This window comes from Empidonax traillii, unplaced genomic scaffold (genome assembly GCF_003031625.1).
Source record: "Empidonax traillii isolate 1590-97213 ecotype Southwest subspecies unplaced genomic scaffold, ASM303162v1 scaffold14:size4059594, whole genome shotgun sequence".
NCBI classification, from domain to species: Eukaryota; Metazoa; Chordata; class Aves; order Passeriformes; family Tyrannidae; genus Empidonax; species Empidonax traillii.
The window spans coordinates 3,782,906-3,803,948 of record NW_020955207.1 but is presented as its reverse complement, the minus strand read 5'-3'; the positions used below and the strand labels follow the sequence as shown (position 1 = coordinate 3,803,948).

At 38.9% G+C, this 21,043-nt stretch overlaps 1 protein-coding gene across 2 annotated transcripts in view; it reads left to right on the top strand.

The window, feature by feature from the left end:
• SACM1L (SAC1 like phosphatidylinositide phosphatase) overlaps positions 1-21,043 on the top strand; it is a 30,234-nt gene that overhangs the window by 3,298 nt on the left and 5,893 nt on the right. The window contains exons 2-13 of one of the 2 annotated variants that reach the window (XM_027892397.1): positions 5,013-5,110; positions 6,687-6,761; positions 8,640-8,767; positions 9,772-9,921; positions 11,952-12,011; positions 13,615-13,648; positions 16,277-16,378; positions 16,903-16,988; positions 17,202-17,288; positions 17,721-17,789; positions 17,878-17,957; positions 19,874-19,972. In XM_027892397.1, coding sequence (XP_027748198.1) covers positions 5,013-5,110; positions 6,687-6,761; positions 8,640-8,767; positions 9,772-9,921; positions 11,952-12,011; positions 13,615-13,648; positions 16,277-16,378; positions 16,903-16,988; positions 17,202-17,288; positions 17,721-17,789; positions 17,878-17,957; positions 19,874-19,972 — 1,068 coding nt within the window. Of the gene's footprint in view, positions 1-5,012; positions 5,111-6,686; positions 6,762-8,639; positions 8,768-9,771; positions 9,922-11,951; positions 12,012-13,614; positions 13,649-16,276; positions 16,379-16,902; positions 16,989-17,201; positions 17,289-17,720; positions 17,790-17,877; positions 17,958-19,873; positions 19,973-21,043 lie in introns of those variants that run through there. The other variant, XM_027892406.1, reaches the window with a different exon arrangement.

The window sequence follows — 21,043 nt, the reverse complement described above, 5'->3', positions numbered from 1 at the left end:
AAGATACCAAAGGCATCCCCGCACAGTACAGAATGTGCTTTTGTCTTGCTTTATTAGAGTATTTAGGGGCTGACATCAAAGAGTCTCCTGCATTAGAGCATTGTTAAGTATTTATGGTGAAATAATCAATTGCTGAAGTAAGGGTTTGGCTGTTGAGACCTAGAAGGCTTAAGTGATATTGAGTGAAGTACTATCTTTAGTGGCCATTAGAGCATGATGGGTCCTCTTTCATGCTGTATCTGAACACAGGAATATTCCTGTCTGTAAGATCAGCCTAATTAAAATGTGGGAGGCAACTGTGCATCATCTTTTTGATATACAGTGATGCTTTGTAGTATAACTATTGAAGTGAAACTTCACAACAAATGTACAAACAAAAAAAAATATTGTCTCACCTAATTTTAAATGAGTCTGACTTTACACTTGGTGTAAGCAAGCAGTGGTGTGGGTTTTTTTGTGTTTTTTTTTTTTTTTTTTTTCTTTTATGTTTCTGTTATGTTGGGAGTCAATTTTTTCCCTTAACTTTGAATTGTAGGAATGAAATCTACAGAGTAAGTTGCTTTACCTCTTGGCAGCAAGCCACACAGTTTCAGTTGGAGAAGATTATCAACATTAAATCCAAATCACCCTCAGTAATATTTGAAATATGAATTTTGTGGTTGCACTTCTTCAATACCTCTCCTTTTCTTGAGTATCGTGAGTTATACTATCAATTTAAAATATTTGCATTTATCTCTCCCTTTGCTCTTTAGCAACAGTGAGAAATGGTTCATTATAACAGTGATCGGTTTTCCTTTATTTAAAAAAAAAAAAAAAAAAGGAAATAAAGGAACTGAAATTTTGTGAAGATTTTGTGTGCTGTTAAGGTGTAAGGGAAGCAAGATACTGCTGATGAGAGTTCTTGATGTTTGTATGATTCTAGACAACAGTGACAACGTAGCCAAGGAGGAAAGCAAGCTCCAGTGTCAAATATGAAGGTTATACAAAAGCAGAATGTGGCCTGGGGTGTGAAAACCAGTTCTGAAAGTAACTACAGGCACCACGGGCTTCTGTAAAATACAGCTTTCCTTATTTTTGATACAATACTAGCATTTGGATTTTAATCTGTTCCTTATTTCATTAAAAGAATGGAATGAATCTGTCTGCAGATTCCTAGTCATTGTGAGTGATCCTCTCTTCAGCATTTAATATCTCCTTCTAAGATAAGTAAAATTAGTATGTGTCACGTCTTTCTAAGCTTGTGACAGACATACAGACTTGGTAGTGAGTAGGGCTTGTGGACAAACCTATTCCTGCATAAGATGTTCATCAGCTTCCGTTCTGAAAGAGAAGTGAGAGGCAGTCATCTTGACTGTAGCAATTTTATGATAGAAAAGGTCATCTAAGCAAGAATGAGACTACTAGCCTAGTTCTTTCTGGTCACTGGCAAGGTTGCAAATCAGCACTTGGGCTGAAGACACTTCAAGTCTCAGCCTCTTCCTAAACTGTATTTATTTTAGGAAACTTTGAACTTCTTACACAAATGAAGCAAGCACTAAGTGAGTCATCTTTCTGTTGAGAACTTTGAAGAGCAGCAGTTCTCCCACTTCTTCTGAAGCAGGAATTTAACATTTTGCAGGGCATTAGGGTTTCCAATTTGTGTTGTGCAGTTGTATTTAAGGCAATTTTTAAAGGTGATGCCAACAGAGAAGTATTTGTTCAAGTTCTGTCAACTTTGTTGTAGACTGGCAACTTGATTTCCTCTTACCCCTGCCTTCCCCCCAGTCCAAGACATCCAAAACAGAATCACCTGGAGCTCTAAAACAGTCAACAACAATTCTGTTCCAGTGTGCTGCAAGCTGCTGAAGCCTTTTTGGTCCACTGAGCTGAAAACAGGGTTGACTTGTCTTTTATTCTCCATGACACTTCTGTCAACAAATGTGGTCTTGAAGAGGACTGCGAGGAGGAGGACTTTGAATGTGAAATGTGCATTTCTGGCTTTGCTTAAACTACAGGCATTGTGTAAGAGGAGATAAAGGTGATTAAAAAAAATTGTTAAAAGGTCAGCGGTGGTGGTAGGAGATCATGTGGTGTAGGATTTGAGAGAGAAGTTCTAGGGGCTGGTCTAGCAAAGCAGGGCATATGACATGTATTGAGAGACCAGGCATAATTTGCCCTGGCAGCCTTAATTGTCTCATTTTTCTTTTCAGTTTGTGGATGACAAGAGCAAAAGACCTCATGTTCTTCAGGAAGAAATCGCTGTTCTTGAGTGTGGTTAAGAAAACATTTGTTTATATGACAAATATTTGGCACCTGTAAGCTTCTCAGTTGGGTGGAAACAGGCTTTAACTAATGCACATGTGAATCGCAGTGCTGAAACTACGGTGGTGTCATGGCCGTGTTGCCTTTTCTACTGTAAAGAGCAGCTTTTAAAAATACTGATCGTGGAGGGAAATGCTCATTGTGGTCTATATAGTCAGTGTAAATGTCCTGGCCATACTATGCTCTTTATACAGACTATTCAAAAACTGAAACTATTGTTCTGACTGTTATCTTTGGAAATACAACCTGATGTTCACATGGGGTTTTTCAACTTATTTTGCTTGAGATAATCAAATGAGGAAGAGCACACAAGCATCTGCGTTAAAGAGATCCGATGTTAAACATCGCAGTGTCTCTTCCCTGTTTTCTGTGTCGATCTTGTGTGTCAACTGACCTCTCAGGAAAAGCCAAGTGTTCAACTAAACCAGCGGAAACTAAGTAGCTGCAGCTTTCTCCTATGGAAAAAATGCCTACTGCTGCCCCCTGCCAACCAGCAGTAGGTTTCTGACTACTCCTTAAGTAGTTTATCCTGTTTGCTTTTTAAACTCAAAAAAAATGAGGGTTTGTAGGTGTCTTTAAGCTCGTCTTACCCCTTTTCTGTCTCTGTAAGCTTGTTTGCTTTTCGTCATAAAAACAGCTCCCGTTATTGCTATGAAACTCCCTTAAAGAGCCAGAAGTGCACATGTGCACTTGATCAAAAGCAGGAACAGTGAAAGCAAAGGAGGTGTTTTAAGGCTTCAGCGTTCAGTGAACTGCATGTTTGTATTTCTTACTCTGGTGTTTTTAGTTTCAGTGATAAAGCACTAAATGTGTGCATTTAATATGGGTACATGAAAGATTTAAGAAGGCTGACTTACAAAGGGAATACTGTTGATGTGTTTCCCATTTTAGGACCCGTAGACTAAATTTCCTGTAACGAAGTTAAATGATCTGATGAACAGTTAACTGTTAATTGCTTTACAGCTGGTTGTGTTATTTTGTTTGATAGGGTTTTTTTTAAGTTCAGTTAGGCATTTGGAGTCCTCTGGCTTTCCTCAAACTGCCCAGAGAGGTTGTGGAATCATCATCCTTGGGGGGAGTCAAAATACACCCTAAGAAAAAAGATTTAACTTTGAAGTTGGCCCTGCTTTAAGTGGGTGGCAGGTATGGTATTGGACATGTTAAAAGAGGTCTGGAAGACATCTTTCAAAGGGCTCTGTGGTGGGTTGACCCTGGATGGATGCCAGGTGCCCACTGAAGCAGCTTTGTCACTCCCCCTCCTCACCTGGATAGGGGAGACAAAATACAGTGAAAGACTTGTGGGTCAAGATAAGGGCCAGGAGAGATCAGCTGGCAATTACCATCATGGGCAAAACAGACTCAACTTGGGGGAATTAGATTAATTTATTGCCAATCAAATTGGGGTAGGATAATGAGAAATAAGGCCAAATCTTAAAAATGCCTTCCCTTTCTTCCTTTTTCTCCGTCTCAACTTCATTCCTGATTTTCTTTACCTCCTTCCCTTTCCCCAGCATGTGTCCCCTGCAGGATCACATGTCTTGCCAGGAGCCCCCTCCAGTGCAAACTTCCCCCAGCCTCCTTCAGGCACATGCCTGTGCTCTGGTGTGGGACCCTCCACTGATGGGCTCGACCTTGGCCAGCAGTGGGTCTGTCCTGGAGCCGGCTGCCGTTGCCTCTGTGGGACACGGGGAAGCTTCTGGCAGCTTCTCACAGAAACCACCCCCTATAGACCCCCTGATACCAAAACCTTGCCCTGCAAACCCAATACAGACTCTTCTGATCTATATTAGGATTCTAATTCAGCTTTCTGAAGGATTAAAAAACCCCTACAAGATGTGAAGAAGTGCAAGATCTATTTAGGGAGAAGGAGCCTAAAAATATCTACCCTGTTACCAGAACAAGAATTTTAAAACTGACCCCGTGTCTTGTCAAGCCTTTAAACTAAGAAAAGTCATTATAAGAGTCAAGAACGCTAATTTAGGAGTGTTTGGGGTATTTTGTTTGGTTGCTGAGCATTTCCTATGTACAGCTACAAGCTGTTTCTGCAGAACTCTCGTGTCAACGCACAGTGTAAGGTCTGGCTTTTTTTGCCAGTATCTCAACAGGTGTTTTTTTAAGGAGTACTTCTGAAAACTATGTTTAAATTTATGGCTACTATTTTACTGCGTTTGGGTTTTCTTTGGGGGAGGACGAGTAAGATAGCAATGAAACCTGAACAGGATTCAGTCAGTGTGTGATTTGGGTGGTGGGGATTATACATGTGTGTCACATAAACCTGGCTGACAAATCTGGGAAATGCTAGTGTTGAGACACCTCCTTCAGTAAATTAGTGTGCTACTTTAACTTTTTGCCTTTTTTTTCTGTGTCCAGTGTTCTCCTAAAAGGCTACTGTGAAACAGATGTGTTTAGCACTTTGGACATTATGTTTACTAGACTTGCATTAGGCATGTGGTACTTTAGTTTCTGACATGTTTGGAAGTTTTTCATTTAAAAATTTTGATTTTGTGTTGTGGTTTATCAGACATTTTTTTTTTTTTTTTGGCACTGTCAACATCAGTACCCTTTGGGAAGTAGTCCAGTGAGACTTTTATTTTGCAGCTGAAATAAGGTGTAAAATTCATTGGGTTTGTTTATTCTTCACCACCTGAAGACAAGAGCAAAGTAAGTTTTACTGAACTGACCTTTTTTTTTTCCTCTCCATTCTCTTAAAGGCACATAACACCGGAGAAGTTCTATGTGGAAGCCTGTGATGATGGAGCAGATGATGTGCTTGCTATTGACAGAGTCTCCACGGAAGTCACCCTTACAGGTGAAATACCTTACAGTATTTCTCAATATGTTCTCCTCTGTCCTTTTTGTCTGTTTTGCTCTTGGCACTCCAAGGAGACCTTCAGAACCCTACTGAGATAGTACTGACAGAATTGGTTTTAGTTACTGCTTTAAAATTGTGTTTTGTATTCTGTCGTGCACAGAGCTTTGTTTGAAACGCCTTTTGGCTGTGGGATTGATGCTGTGGGTAACCAGGGTGATGGTGCTTGCCTGGCTTTTTGGTAAGACTGCCCATCACAACAGTGAAAACTGAATCATCCAGGGTAGTTGGGATTGGTGCTACAAGTTCAGGATCGAACAGTGTTGAACGCTCGGGTTCTGTAACTCTTCCAAATTGTCCCGGTGCTCTCTTATACATAATGCTCAAACCTGATTTTTTGTAAAGCCTCTAGAAACAGCAACAGTAAAAAACCTTTGCTGTAAATTTCATTTGGTGTTGCAAATTGGGATTCAAATGTCAGTGTGAGTAGCCTTCAACATGCTGATGTCTCTAATGTTTTAGTTTAACTTTCTTAAGAATGTGAAACCAGTGCTTAAAACCAAAGAACTTCGATTAAATAACAATGAAACAAAGGCAATGGGAGACTTCCCTTTTGATAATTCAGGAGTTTGTACTCACAACTCTAAACAAACAGAAATGCTACAATAGGATTAATATAAAAGCAGTCGTTTTCTGTCTTTTATTAGGCTTCTTGTATACTTCATGCAAGAGCAGTGTGCCTGCCCATCCCACTCATATTTTTGATGTTGTAGTGTAATACTTCAATTTCTCCTTCAAAGTTGTCACTTCAAAACCATACAGATAGCTATCCCAAGTCTTTTGTTAGTCTACAAGTCTCTCATTACTGGTCTTTTATCAGATGAACCAGCATTCAGTGTTTAAAGCAGGAAGATTCAAGCATTGTCTTTCGCAGTTTTCTGGGAAAATGCCTCACTCTGTTGTGGGTGTTATGGGTTGTTGGTTTTTTTAAACTTCTTTAATATCTTTTCTATAGCTTTAGAAAAGTAGATATATGAAAATTAAACATGCTAAGACTCTTAATTGATATTTGGATAGCTTCTGGATCTCTTGGTAGGTTGTTGGGCATACTGTGTCCCTTGCCCTATCTGTGCTGTTGTTGATAGTTTTACAGAGATAGGCCAAAAGGTAAACTGTGTGTCCTGAAATGGAAATAGACTGAGGCTCAGAAGGAGCACTGAGAACTGGGAGGCACAAGCACTTATGGTTTGTCTGTCCTTGATGTCTTGCTGGTTTCAAAAAAAAAGCTTCTGGAAGCTAGCAGGACAGTACATAATTGGGGAGTCTACTTGCTATACTGTGATATGAATGAGCTTGAATTTATTCCATTGATTGACCAGTTTGATTAAACATAAGAAATTGTGTTGGAGTGCTTCCACATCCTTTCCCCCAACTCCCCATCAGGTTTTGCTTCTTGTACTTAAGACTCTAGCAAAACTTGAGACTTGACCAAGAAGCTTTGGAGTTTAATAGTTTTCCAGTATAGTCATGAAGGAAGCAGTCTGAAGTTCTGATGTTGTGTTCTTCTGCTTTTCAGTTAAGAAAGATGTTCCCCCGTCAGCTGTTACACGGCCCATATTTGGTATTTTGGGAACAATCCGATTGGTGGCAGGTAAGGAGAACAGAACCGTGCCCTTTAAAAATGCTTAGGCAAAATATGTTACTTAAGAAGTTCTAAAGGCAAAAATAGTATTTGCAGCTACCTGAGACTGCACTTTGGTCAGTATGATAGACTTTCCTTGTGGCTGTTGGAGGATGGAGGTATCCAAATACAGGTTATCAGGAATGTTCATATACCTCTTAAACCAGTAGGTGCTCTAAAGGCAGGATTAACCAACAGTTGTTCGAGTTTTAAGGAATGCCCTCCAAATGAGTGCAGAGAACCTCATCTACTTACTCTTCTGAACTGTTTTAATTTGAGTTGCAGGATTTGATGCAACAGTCAAGTTGTGAAGTTTGACTTGAAATCAATAATCTCGATCCATGAGTAGCTGAGAGTGACGGAGTGATAGAGTAGTAGATAGAGCTGTTCAAGAATGATTGTGTTCCAACTACCCTAAAAATACACAGAAAATCCAACATGAAAAAAAAAAAGGGCAGACTGGAACAATTCTAATTCTAGGGAGTTGTAGGATAAGATAAGAATAAGCTGTCCAGTTTTTCTGAGTGTCTCAGTGGTGTTCAGTCACTGCTGTAAAATAAACCTGAGGCATAAAGTGTAAGATTTCAGGAAAGTAAGCATTGCTACTCCAACAATCCTTTGTGTAGATTTTATTGAAGTTTGAGACTGAGGTAGTCTGGAAAGTGATGCAATAGGGAGCATGCATGCTGAATAAAATCTCCATATGGAGAGGGAAGTTAAGATCACTCACTGCAGTATTCTCAACTGAGGCAAAATATCATTGTGTTGAATGCAGTGGCTTCTGACAGGACCTCAAAACAACTGAGCTTTCTGTGCCCATATTCTAAAGATTGTGGATCTTGCAGGGTAAGAGGAATGTAATGGATACCCGTGTCTTAGGTACTTGACAAGCCCTGACTGTTTTAAAGAGGAATTTTCAACACTTACAGGCTTGGTAATGACTTCTGTTCATCTGACTGAATATTAAATAAAATACAGAATATGCAAGTCTCTTAAAAGCTGGGTTTTCTTCATTCTGCCCTCTAGAGCTTTGCACTGAGTGTTAGTAGGCAGCTGTCAAGCTAAAAATGGTATCAGTTAAAGTAAATGTTTAGTTAAGTGCTATTAGGCAGTATCTTTAACAAATATAAATATTCTTTGCCTTTTACAATATTAAGAGTAATGTTTTTCTTCAAAACCAAGATGACACTGAAATAAGATAGGCTTACAAATAAAGCTGTGTTGTGTTTACCAACAAGTGTATTGAGTGTATTACCAACAATTGCTTTGAGTGAACTGCCCACCATTATGGGGCTTTTTTGCTTTGTTACTTATGCAACCAGGAAAACAACAAACTTCCTGTCTTAAATTATTAAAGGAAACCCAATTCGTTTTTCCATTTCAAACCTGCTAGGATGAATATTATTTTCAGGATAAGTTGAATGGTCTTTTTGGCTTTTGAAGCATGCTTCCTTTCATGTATTTTGGATTTGCTCTGTGCTTTCCAAACCACATACAAGAGCACTGCCCTCTTTGTGCATTTGCAAGCCTGAAGACTTTCAGACTGTCTCTGATCAGAAGTAAGAGTAGGTGACACTTTTTTTTATCTTATCTATTTTTTTTAATTCCTTAAACTTAATGAGTAGCTCTGTGAACACAGAGAAGTGGGTAGCTTAGCAAGAGGATTTTCTTTTTTCTGCTCCAGCCCTTTACTCTTAAGAACATAAAGTCCTAAGTGTAACTTGAAGAAGCCTCACTCTTTCCTATTGGTTTCAGTTTTCTGGTATGTTTATAGGCTGCTTTTTTTAATATGTGTATCTGGTTTGGTTTTTTTGGTTTTTTTTTTAATTTGTTCTTTCTAATTTACAGGCACGTATCTGATTGTAATAACAAAAAAGAAAAAAGTAGGTGAGATTTTCGGTCATGCGATCTGGAAAGCAACGGACTTTGACATCCTGTCCTACAAAAAGACCATGCTGCACTTAACTGATATTCAGGTAGGTCTACTGATTATGGGAATGTGGAGAATGTTATCCTGGTGGAATGTTAATGTCCATTGCCACAGGACCTAATGTGATGAAACTATGAAATTTTTTTTAAGAAGCTCTTTGAACTGTACATTTTGTCTGATTTGTTCAGACTACTAGAATGGATGTAGTATTTGTGTGTAGATGTATATAAAATTAAGGCATTCAAGATGATAAACTCAGTTGTGTAACTGGGAATATCATCTGCAGTTCACGGATGTGCATTTTTGCTCCTTTTAAGATGGTACACCCTTCTTAAGCTTCTGTTAAGTCTCTCTTGCAGTTTTACTATACTGATAGCCCCCACCATAAGCTGCATTGCTGTCATCTTATCTGTCTTGCTTAATTTATGGAATTGTTCAATTACATAATTACCCAGCAGGGAAGAATTGATTTTTTGAGAGGGAGGGAAAGATTGAGGATTGTTTAAAATAGATGTGTAGTGGATTGGTAAACGGCAGGTAAGGGTGTCTAACCAATGGAACTGGAAAGGAATCTGATGCTCTTTCAGGAAAGGAATTAGGTCAGTCAGAACTTGAACCAGAACACAGGTTAGTTAGTTATTGGGGTAGTCTTGACAGTAAGTTATAACCTTTCTTTTGCATTGCCATCTTGTCTCTTTCTGTTTGACTGAATGGTTTTCAGGGAAACTTGTGGCTTCCTTTTTGCTTGGAAGTTGTTAATATTAGTTTGATATCAGTAGCTGTTTGCCTCACAGGAATACTGTTCTCTGCTCTCCACTGTTCTTGCAGAATTTGGTTGCAGTGTGGTAGCTGCAAGTTATCAGTGAGCTGGTATCAGAATTGCAATCTCATGGTTTCCTTCTCATATGGTAATCTCTGGATGATGTCATGTATTGCTAGAGCACTAGCAAAATTCATCTCATCACTTCAAAAAGTAGTGGTAGCTTATAAGAACAAGGTATTTTGATGGTAATATGAGAGCTCTTCTATCCTCTTTTCTCATCTCAACAGTTGCAGGACAATAAAGTATTTTTATCAATGCTTAACCATGTCTTGAGCGTGGATGGGTTTTACTTCTCAACAACCTACGACCTGACACACACACTGCAACGATTAGCCAACACGAGCCCAGAGTTCCAGGAAATGAGCCTTCTAGAGAGGGTAAGGATTTAATTTTGTGTGATATCTTTGTCTTGGGAATTGTCAGTCAGTCTTGCGTGGCTTGAGTTTACTTTATGCAGGTATGTTTAAATGATGTCAGTGTTTTATCCAAACTGTTGGGGGTTGTGGCTGAGTACACTCGTCCACCCTTCCTGAAGTCTCACACCTTGTGAGCAGCATGAAATTCCTGAAATCTGTTCCAGTGTGATGTCACACTTCCAGGTCAGGTAGTTAGAACTACTTTCTGCAGTCTGCTTTATATGGATTTAAAAAATCCAAAATAAATGAAAGTTTGCCTCTGATTTTAATACTGAATACTTCTAATTGCAATAAGAAGGAACTAAGCAGAAAGATTGAGAGAAAGCAAGTAATTCCTTTGACTTGGAATTAGGAGGGGGAGGAATCCAACGTGGAATAAATGGTACTTATCTTCATATTCTCTTCCAGGATAACATGGAATAGAACTGCAGGTATTATGGCTGTTGGTCTTGGGATTTTGTATTCTGTTTAAAGTATTCCAATTCCTTATGTTTGAAGCGTGAATTTAATATGTTGTCTTAAAGACAACAGCCAAATGCAATCTGAGCTTGAAATTCTCTTGTGTTTCCAGAGTTCCAGAATCCTTAGTCTGGTAACTTACTATATGGCAGTGGAAACAAGATCTAAACTGCCTAAGCACCAAAATACTGAAACCTGGGAAGTCAGTAGCACTTTTTGTTTGCCTGAGAGGTGGCAGTAGAGTCGCTGGTCGTTGTTGTTGTTGTTTTTGTCTCTTGGTTACTGAAACTATCTAAGCTGGGGAAGCAGTATGGTTTTATATTGTTTTGCTTGTTCTTTTTTTTCAATATTGGAAAAAGTGTTTATATTTGGGGACTATTTTGCGTCATCAGATGCTGCTCTGGTAGTGCTCTTGGCAGGGAGAGCAGTTGCTGACATGAAAGGAAGGGTTTCCCTTAAAATTGTAGCACTTCAGAAGGTTGTTTGAAAGGCAAAAAGTATAATGAAAAAGGCATCCGTTTCAAGTAGATTCAGATATTAGATGGTTACAATTATTTCAGTGTAATTTCATACTCCCATGGCTGCAGTATAAAGGCTTATCAAAAGGATGGTAGAAATCTTGGCTATCTCCAGGGAAGCCTGTCCTGTGTTTGGTGCGTTCATGTTTTTATTTGGTATCTGTGTGTTTGTTGCTTTTTTAACAGTACTCGTAGAAGGAAACAACCCCAATATGGGGGCACCAGGGAAATGTGTTATGTTCTTCTACTAGTTCAAGATGCTGAAAGTAGGATTTGAACAGTTTCCAGCAGATAGCCGTATTTGTTGTTTTCTGTTAGATAATGGACTGTTGCAGCACTGAGCTTGAATTAATTCTCATCACCCTCAGTAATGTATTGTCTGCCTGCCTCATCTTAAAGTGGAGATTTATACCACGTCTCCAGAGCCTGCAGCAAATGTCACTTTTGTGACTAACCTGTAGCTTTCTGGAATGTGTTCAGCAACATGCTCAAGTCAGTTCTTAGGTGAATTAGGAGTAGGAAATACACGGAGTTGAAGAAGATCATTAATCCTATGAAATACAAATACTTTTGTCTTTTAAACTATGAGTATTGTTTAACTGTTAGTTCTCAGAATTGTTGATTGTTGCATACAGGACTCCTTGTGTTTTTACCTTCCACCCATTTTAAGTGTTTTACCTTGCTGCTGCTCTTAAAATTTTGGGTAATTTCAAGTGCTATCTACTTAGGGCAAAGACTGGAAAGCTCATCCAATAAATGCAGCTCGGTGATGATTTAGTGTGCCTGAAGTGTCAGGCAACATCCTTAAAAATTGGAGAGAACTGTTCTTTTAACTATTCTTATTTAGATTTCTAGTTGAGGATATGAAGGTTGATGAAAGAAGGGAATTTCATCTCTGTTTTTATCTGTTCACCTAAATTTGTGTGATGCATGGATACTGTGATGCCACCTTTGTGTTGAATTAAACAGAACTGACAGTCTCTAAAAGCAGGTTGGCTTTTTTTCTTGCTGCAGGCAGATCCACGGTTTGTATGGAATGGACACCTTCTTAGAGAATTTATTGCCCAACCAGAGGTAAACACTTCGTAATGATTAGATTATTAGAGAATAAATCCCCTTTAACTGCAACTATGCAACAGTTTTTTGTAATTCTGTCTCTTTCAGACAGCCAGAGTCTAGTATAACGTGGCTATTCATCATCTAGTTTAGCACAGTGAGTCCTCTGCTTTCAAACTTCCAACTTTATATCCATGTCCTCAGTAGAACTTCTAGAAAGCTGACTTTTGGAAGTGTCTGTATTCAAAGATACCGTGCCGTGAAGATGCCTGCTCATATAAACCAAAGCAGAAGTTACACGGCACAGCACATGCTTCTCAAGGATTTTGAATTCTAGCTACTTAGTTATCTTTTTGTATAGGCAAGGTTCAGCTCATCACTTGTTTTGTAAGACTGTCTCACACTTTCCTCCGTGAGTGCAGTTTAAATTCCATTTGCCCCGTGAACAGGTCATAAACCTGGTAATTAAGAGTAAGACTGACAGTTTAGATTCTTCCAGTTTATCTCAGGTGAAGACTAGCACACTGTAACCTCTGGAGTTCATGTGGTCCATCAAATACAAGCGTTATGACCACAAGCCACAGCTGTAGTACCTCAGTGGCCAGACTGTCTAAGCTCCTTCCTATTGGAGACATCAGATGTGCTAAACTTCTGGAATTGCCTGCACTACAGCAGCCTCCTCTCCCCATCAGGGCTTCGCATTTATCAAAGCGAATGACGCACTGCTTCTATTTCTGTCCCAGTAACCTGTGGAGATGTGCTGTTACGTTACACAGCACTGTTCCAAAAGGCTGGATTGTGCAGTGCTTCTGGAATGTGAAGATATGAATTAGCGAAGGGCTGTTGTGCATATTCCGGAGGCATATGACTGGGTACAAGGTTTGGATAGTGCTATGCAAACAAAGCTTGGGAAATGGGAGAGAAGCTGTGTGAGAACAGCAAAGAAAGCCAAGTGTGGCTGGTTAGTGAAAACAGACGTAGGAGTCAAAACACAGAAGCTGAGAAGGGAGATAACTGATATGTGAGGGGAAGCGTGGCCTAGCACAGCCACAGAAGGTGGCTTCCTACAGGAGCAGTTTTGGGTGATGAGATGTGGCACTTCTGACTACCAGTACTGGAAAACTTCAAAGTTTTCTTGAAAGGCCAAATTATTCAGGAATGGCAGGATGGGGAAAAAAATCTGTAACAAACATTTTGAGTATTAATCCCATAAATATATCGTACTGAAATCCTGTGTTGTTAACTACTGTCCTTGCATACGTCCTACTGTGGACGTATAGCAAATACCATGTCAAAAGGCTTTTAGCATGTACTGCTTTATATCTGGCATGTTTGTGGGAGAGTAAATGCTATGTATAGGAGGACAAAGCAGCTTGCTTTCTGTCCAGGCTGCTTAATTAGGATTAGACTTTCACTTTTTCCCTCCTACTAATAAGGATTACATATGTTGCTGTTTTCCTTAAACCTTTTTTTCTCAGCTTTACTGCACCCCAAGCAAAAAACAAAGCATATAAAGTATACAAAAACTATCCCAGAATTCCTAGGCAAAGCATAGTCACTCACTTATCTTTTTGTGGCTGCTAGTGTTCAATATTTCTAACGTGTTATTTGTGTGTTTCAGATCCATAGGTTTGCTACGCCAGTGATGCATGGATGTATCCTTTTGTGTTGTAAAACTCAATGCTGAATATGGGTAGTCCAGTAGCAAAATGGTTGCTGGTGAGGCTGCTCTACTGCTATGTTGGCAGTGATAACATAGAAGCACAATGTCAGTTTGTTCATATATGAGCATTACATATTGATAGCCCACTCATATGTTAACTCCCTTGAATATTCTGCTTGATGTATTTTAGTGGCTTTTTTTGGTTTGCATAACTGTCTTTCAGTGGGATTGAAGGTTAAGATTAATATGGCAGATGATCTTACATCAGCTTAAGTACTTTTTTATCCTGCTATAAGGATGCATTTACTTTGGATATAAAATAAGGGAGAACAGTTTTGACTTGAGTGATTATGTATGTTCCTGTTGATGAATAAAAGGATAAGAAGTTCTACTGAAGGCTTCCTGGATGCTCCTCCTAGGCAGCTGCTTTTCCTGCACCAACACCTTGGGTAACAGCCTTTTTAGCAAAGCAGTCATGAGTTTGTTTTTGAGGAGGGTTGTATGCTGCAAGTAAGCCAAATGCTTTCTGGAGGCAGTGTGTGATCAACTGTAAGTCCCAGGTAGTTGCTCCTGTACTGGCAGCATGAAAAGGACTGTCTAGACTGGACAGAGCAATGCCACGCTGTGCTTCATTCCTCCGTTGCAGAGGCCCCTCAGATGTGTGCAGGGAATGGCTTCCAAATGGAATCACTTGATCTGGTAGGACTGTCAGCAGCTGGCAGATCTCCAGTCCTCCTTTCCTGTGACTTCATTTAATGGAAGATGTTGTGGGAGTAGGCAGAGAGGCAAGGAAAGATAGCAAAAGGGAACTGTCAAAACAGCCCAATACTTATGGCAGAGTGCAATTAACACCTTCCTCTGTCCTGTTTTCCACTATATAAATAATTAGCATAAGCAACGTATGTCTTGTTGTAATACTAACCAAACACCTTAGAGAGCCCAGAAATTTGAAGAAACTAGATTTCTGGTGATAAACACACTAGGAAGAGCCCTAAGCAGAACTGTTGCAGTACCACTAGCAGTTATTTCAATAAAATCAAAGCTTCTTTTTTTTCCTCCCCATAGAAACCTAAATATATTTTTTTCAACTATGTGGACTGGGGTTCTAGTCTTGCAGTGATGAAAAATAACAGACTTAATTGGGTAGTTGAGACTTTGATCACCTAGAAACCCTAAACTATGTTTAATATTTCCCTTGCTCCTCACAAAAAAAAAAAAAAAAAACCTTCTAAAAAATAACAAATCACATCTTTTCCTTTTTTTTGTGTGTGGAAGCTGCCAGTAGTAAATTCTCATTGAAAGGACAAAGATTGCGAACAGAAGATAGAGTGACTATTGCCAAGCAGCTCAGGTAAGAGGTAACCTGTTAGGTTACCTCTTAGGTAAGGTTAGAGGTAACCTTTCTTGCAGGAAACTGTTGGCTGTAGAAATGTTAAATTAAAGGCTGTAGGACCTGGCAGTAATTCTCCAGGAAAGCAGAGGAATAGGCATTTTTCAGCCTTGATTTATGAATTGTGAGAACATTCTGGATGGGGCCAACTTATACTATATTTTTTGAATTCTTTACAAACAGTATTGGCATAAATACAAATATAAATCAAGATGTTCAATGTATGCAGTCAGCATGCTCTTTAGCATCGCTTAGTGTGTGACAGAATCATAAATGAATCATAAATGTAGAATCTAAATTTCACTGTAAAACATGCTGTTTTGAAAAAGGAAACTGTATCTTGTTTACTTTACCAACCTTGAAACAAAGTATCTAGCTTCCTCAAAGAGGAGAAGGCTGCAGTATGCTAATAAAAAAAAATTACCATTTTGATCTTTGGCTTGCTTTAAAGTGGTAGGTTTCAGTTTTTAGGGGCAAAGCTGGGGAACCTACCTAGAGAAATTTTTCATGATGAGTCCTGGTCTCTATTAGACTTGACAGCTTACCAAATAAGTGCCATTATAAGCAGCACAGGCCAAGATTAAAACTGCAACTTGTTGTCAGTGGCCCCTGCTTGTTGATTAGTCCTAGGTTATGGTGCATCTGCCACTTTGGGTACGTAGCCTGGGCGGGAAACAATTTTTGTGTAGGAAGCTCACACTGGAGACTTAGTGTGTGTTCACTCTTTTTCTCTGCGTGGAGCCAGTCTGTTACTGCTAGTTCTGGCATTTGTAAATGTGATGTACATTGCACTTATGAGTGCAAGATATACACCCCAAGATATTCACTCTTTTAAAATCCTAGAAAAAAGTTTTGAAGTGGTATTTTTTGTTAAAAGCAGTAGGAGCAAGAAACTGTTAAGGTAGTCTAATGAAATTATAGATGAGATGGATTTTTTAAGTAGGACCATAAGACCCAGGTTAATCTTCTATAGAATCAAGTTTTCTCAAAATTACAGCAGTTTTAATGCTTGTTCATCAATGACATCGCCGTAGGGAGTCTTTTTGTGATGTGCATACTGATCCTAATACTGCTACTGTCTCTCAGGTTTAATGGTTAACTGTTGCTGGTGTGAGAAGTGTTTACAAATTTCTTTGAATGTAGTCACTTGGTTCCTTGATATTTCCTACCTCTTGATGTATAAAAATATCCTAATGAAGTGTTGGGTTTTTCCTTAGTGTTATTCATCAGTTATCACTATGCACTCTTGTTCTATTAATGGCAAGTGTTTTGACTGGCTGCTTGTTTCCAGAAGAAGCTGTTTCAGGGCTGGGGTGCGCTACTATGTTAGAGGTAAAATAGAAAATTGATTTATTTCAAAAATAATACGAATTCTATCTGTACATGTGACTTTTAAGAGTAACTGCTGTATAATGACTTGTGCAAAAAAAAATGCTTAGTTTGTCTTGAGGTCCTTCCTCCAAAGAAAATATTAGGAATGTGTATTAGAATTTAAGCATGTTTGGGTGTTTGTTAAAACTGACTCTTATTCTCCCAGAGGTAACTGCAAAAGTTTTGTAGTGAATTGTGAATATTTCAGTGTCAGAGCACTGGTATTTTATTTCATATTAAATTACAATTTCTAATGCTAGAAATGTGAAAATATGTTTAGCAGAACTGTTCTTAAACTGAGCATTAAATTTGGTGCAGATCATGTTGAACATTTACCCAGGGTGTATTTAATTTAACGTCGTTCTGCAGCTCTCTTTGCTGTGAGGACTTGACTTACAGGGAGGGGAAAGGGAGTCTTTTGCTGATATACCATCACTGTTCTGCAGGCAGCGTGAGCTTGTTAACAGGGTCTTTTTCCTACATAGGTATTGATTCAGAAGGGCACGCTGCTAACTTTGTTGAAACAGAACAAATTGTGCATTACAAGGGGAGCAAGGCATCGTTCGTTCAGGTAAAGTCACTGTAAAGAACTGCTCACTGGCTTGAGATACAAAGATAAATAGCTCTGTCTGTGTCTTTAAACATAGATTTTATATAAGATATGCAAACAAAACTAAACAAACAGACCGAGTTAGTTTAACAGAATAAACCAGTCTGCTTTATTTTTAAATGCCGAGTAAGTTTGTAAATTCTGTTGTTTAAAGCCGTTTCCATTCTTTTGCAGACCCGTGGATCAATTCCTTTTTTCTGGTCTCAAAGACCAAACCTCAAGTATAAACCAAAGCCACAGATCAGCAAGTCAGTAAATCATGTATGTGAGTGTTTCTTGAGTCCTGGGGGTTTTAATAAGTTTTTTGGCCCATGTTTGTGTGATAAGGTAGCAAACTGTAATCAGAAGAATAAAAATCAGCAATACTAGGTTGAGCTTTATTTTTTTTAAAAGTAGTAGCAAGAGTCTTTGTACTCCTTATGATGAATTCAAAAGCTGAAAAAAATCCGGACATCAGTGGGGGTGGTTTCTCTTTGGATCTTGTTTGCAGCAGTTTTAGTAGCAGCACAATACCCCTTATCTGTAGCACGTTTAATAAGGACAGCTGGATGGACTGGGAGGATGAAAGTAGAAATATATTGGCACAATAGAAGACATCAAACACTTTTCTTAGTTATAAGAATTGTCAAAAAGATGATAATGGAGATCTCTTGTAAAGTGCAAATCTGTCAACACATTTCTTTTCTCTTATAGATGGATGGCTTCCAAAGACATTTTGACTCGCAAATAATTAGCTATGGAAAGCAAGTGATTGTCAACTTGGTATGCTTTCACTTTTTCTCCCTGAAAAAACTGTTGTTCTTTTAAGCAAGCTTTGAGTAGTACTGTCTCCTTTTTCCCCTTTTCACAGGTTAACCAAAAAGGTTCAGAGAAGCCTCTTGAGCAAACATTTGCGAAAATGGTGAACAGCATGGCAAATGGAATGGTCAGGTACATGTGACATGAAATGATACGTTCTGTGTTACTACTTGAGCCCTGCCTCTGAATCCCTCAGGGCTGTCAGAGCCTTTTCCAGCCCTCTGATTTGTTTTCATTTCACCTTTATGAAATAACTTGCAAATACCCATGCCCCTTCCTACCTAAGAGCTCACATTCTAAGCAGAATTGAGACTGTGAAACAAATACGGGACAAAGAGAGGAGACAGGCAGAATAAAGAAGGAAATTCAGAGGCAATGGTAAGGCCGGTGTTGGAGTCATAGTGTGCAATGAGAGCTGTGGAAATCACCCACATTTTAGGAGAAAGAAAATCATGCCCTCGAGAACTAGCTTCTGGCAAAAGGGCTTGGTTACATTGCTAACTTGGGAAGGGAGTGAGTGCTGAGTTTGAACAAAACAGGATTGAGACGAACGAGGGAACAATAAGGGGAACAAGTAATTTAAATGTCTGGAGCTCAGTAATAATGGGCCAAGAGAGTGGAGATGCAGTTTAATCATGAGAAATTCCATCTCTTTGTGGGAATATTGAGTGCAGTATGCAATTTTACAACCTGTCTGTGCTTGCTCTCATTAACTTCTGGAGGGAGGGCTAACATCCAACTCCCACAGATGCTTGCCTCTGCCTTGTCCTTGAAATTACTGTACCATATTATCATCACTCATGTATGTTAAAAGGCAAAATCCCACCTCTAGGCTGAAGGCATCCTGTTTAATAAGGATTCATGTCTGTCTAAGGATAACTAAAGAATCACAGGTTATATTCAAGATTCCCTTCTAAATCCTGACATACTCTGAGTTTTTTCCAAGCCCCTTTTACTACCTTCAGGGGTGTGTTTGTGTGTGCTACTGGTGTGTGGATGTGTATTTTTCTTTTATTTTTATTAAAAAAGACCACTTCTAAAGCAAGCTCTTTGCTTGCTCTCACACCTAGGCTGGTGTTGATACTTCAGCTGTATAAAGCTTGTGGAATTCTGTGCATCTTTGCTATAAAGTCATCTGGTGGAAACAAAGCTGTAAAATTATGTCAGGGTGGGTTCTGGTGGTGTCTGTCTATGTTCCAAAGCAGTGTTTGACAGCCCCAGTTTATTATTGCTACCAAAATTCACTTTCTGTGTTAATTGGTTTTGATGGTGTTTATCTGACAGCCTTGAGCCTTCAGTTACTCATTTCAGTGTGTATGTACCATCTTCATGCACATAGTCCTGAAATCTTGTCAAATAATAACTTTTGGGTTACAAATGCTTGAGGAGAAGAGTGTAATGCCCTGTAATTCACAGCAAACATATACATACAAATGTTTAATCAAGCACCACTCAATTAGAGCATTTCTTGCAGAAACCTAATTGGCTGTTAAAATCTTGTTCCAGGTCAATAGCTTTTCAGTTTTCTTAGACAGAGATAGGTTAGGTGTTCAAACAGAACCTGTCTCAGGTTTCTAGAGAGCTATCAAGGGAATTGTGCCGGGAAAGAATGTTGCATTTTGACACCTGTGTCTGGTTCAAAGTGAACAGAAGTTCCCTATGCAGTTCCTTGGAAGAGAGGAGGGTAAAAGAATCCTGGGGGGAAAAAAATGAAATGAGATTAAATAAGATTCATATCCCTTGTGTACTTTCTGGAGGAAAACTACTAGCCAGAGTATAGAGTGAGTAACTTGGAATGGAATGTGTGCTTCCCCAAGCTAGTTGCATTTTGGAAAGAATCGTAAATGATGTCACCAGGCACCCTAAGGGTGCAGCTTCAGGAAGATTACAGAGTGCTGACAAAAGCCACAGATTTGCTGGAAGCCATCTCTAAAGAAAAACAAACCCTCTGTCACTACCTGTTTTATAGATCAGCCTTTTGCTGAGTTTTCTGAAACCATTCCTGCAGTACATATGTGATCTGAAAAGGTGCTTCTCTCTCTGACCAGATACGTAGCATTTGACTTCCATAAAGAGTGCAGTCGGATGAGGTGGGATCGGCTTCAGATTTTGATGGATCAGCTAGCAGAACAGCAGGATGAGTTTAGGTAAGGCTCTGCAGTTCTTTCACTTCTATACTGTTGATATGAGACCACTTCCTCATAGTTTGTTATTGTCTTGCATTAAGGCACAGTGAGACAGATCTGTAATCTTCCATGAAGATGGATTTGTGTGCATTAGTGTTTCCATGTCTCTGATCTCTGGCTCATAGCGCATGCAAGGTTAGAGACCTGGGGGGGGGGTAAGTTTGTAGAGCCCTTGTTCTGTCTCAGAGTGGTTCTGGGAAGTGTAACAACGCTGAGTTGTGGCAGGAGCTGCCTTTGTCTGATCTTTTACCCAACCTTACAGAATTGCATACTGAAGCCATTTAAAAAGTCTGCTTGAGTGATATGTTTTTTATCCAGTGCTGATTCCGTATGTTGTTGACAGCAAACTATTCTGCCACGTAGTCAAACACTTAGTGCTCCTTCCACAGGCACCTGTAAAAGTGTTTTCTCTAACACACATTGTTGTGGCACCAAATCTTGCACTGGCACTGGTTGTCACTCTTTGCTCAGATAAGTGACCCACAAGGAAACATTCTCATTTTCTTGAGTCATAAAAGTACACTAAATGTGCAAATCAATTTAAATCTTTGGTCCCACAAGTGTGTTGTTTTTTGGCACTTCTTGGTCTTTGCTACTTGTAGACATGTGGATTGCTAGGGAAATGGTTTACTTTGTTCTGTTTTCCTGATTGATTGCTTCCTTCCTGTTCCTGAAGTTTTGTGCCTAAAGCATGAAGTAGGTCAGCTAAAACATTGCAAAACTGGCAGTGGCATAGTCTGCCCTAACGAAATAAAATGAGGTGAGCTGTGGACTATGAATAGAGCCTTGTTACTGAAATCTCTTGCTTGGAATAAAGGCTATGGGAATAGTATAAATTAATCAGATGACAGTGGATATTCTATGCCCACCACAAAAAAAAAAAAAAAAAAAAAAAAAAAAAAAAAAAAAAAAAAAAAAAAAAAAAAAAAAAAAAAAAAAAAAAAAAAAAAAAAAAAAAAAAAAAAAAAAAAAAAAAAAAAAAAAAAAAAAAAAAAAAAAAAAAAAAAAAAAAAAAAAAAAAAAAAAAAAAAA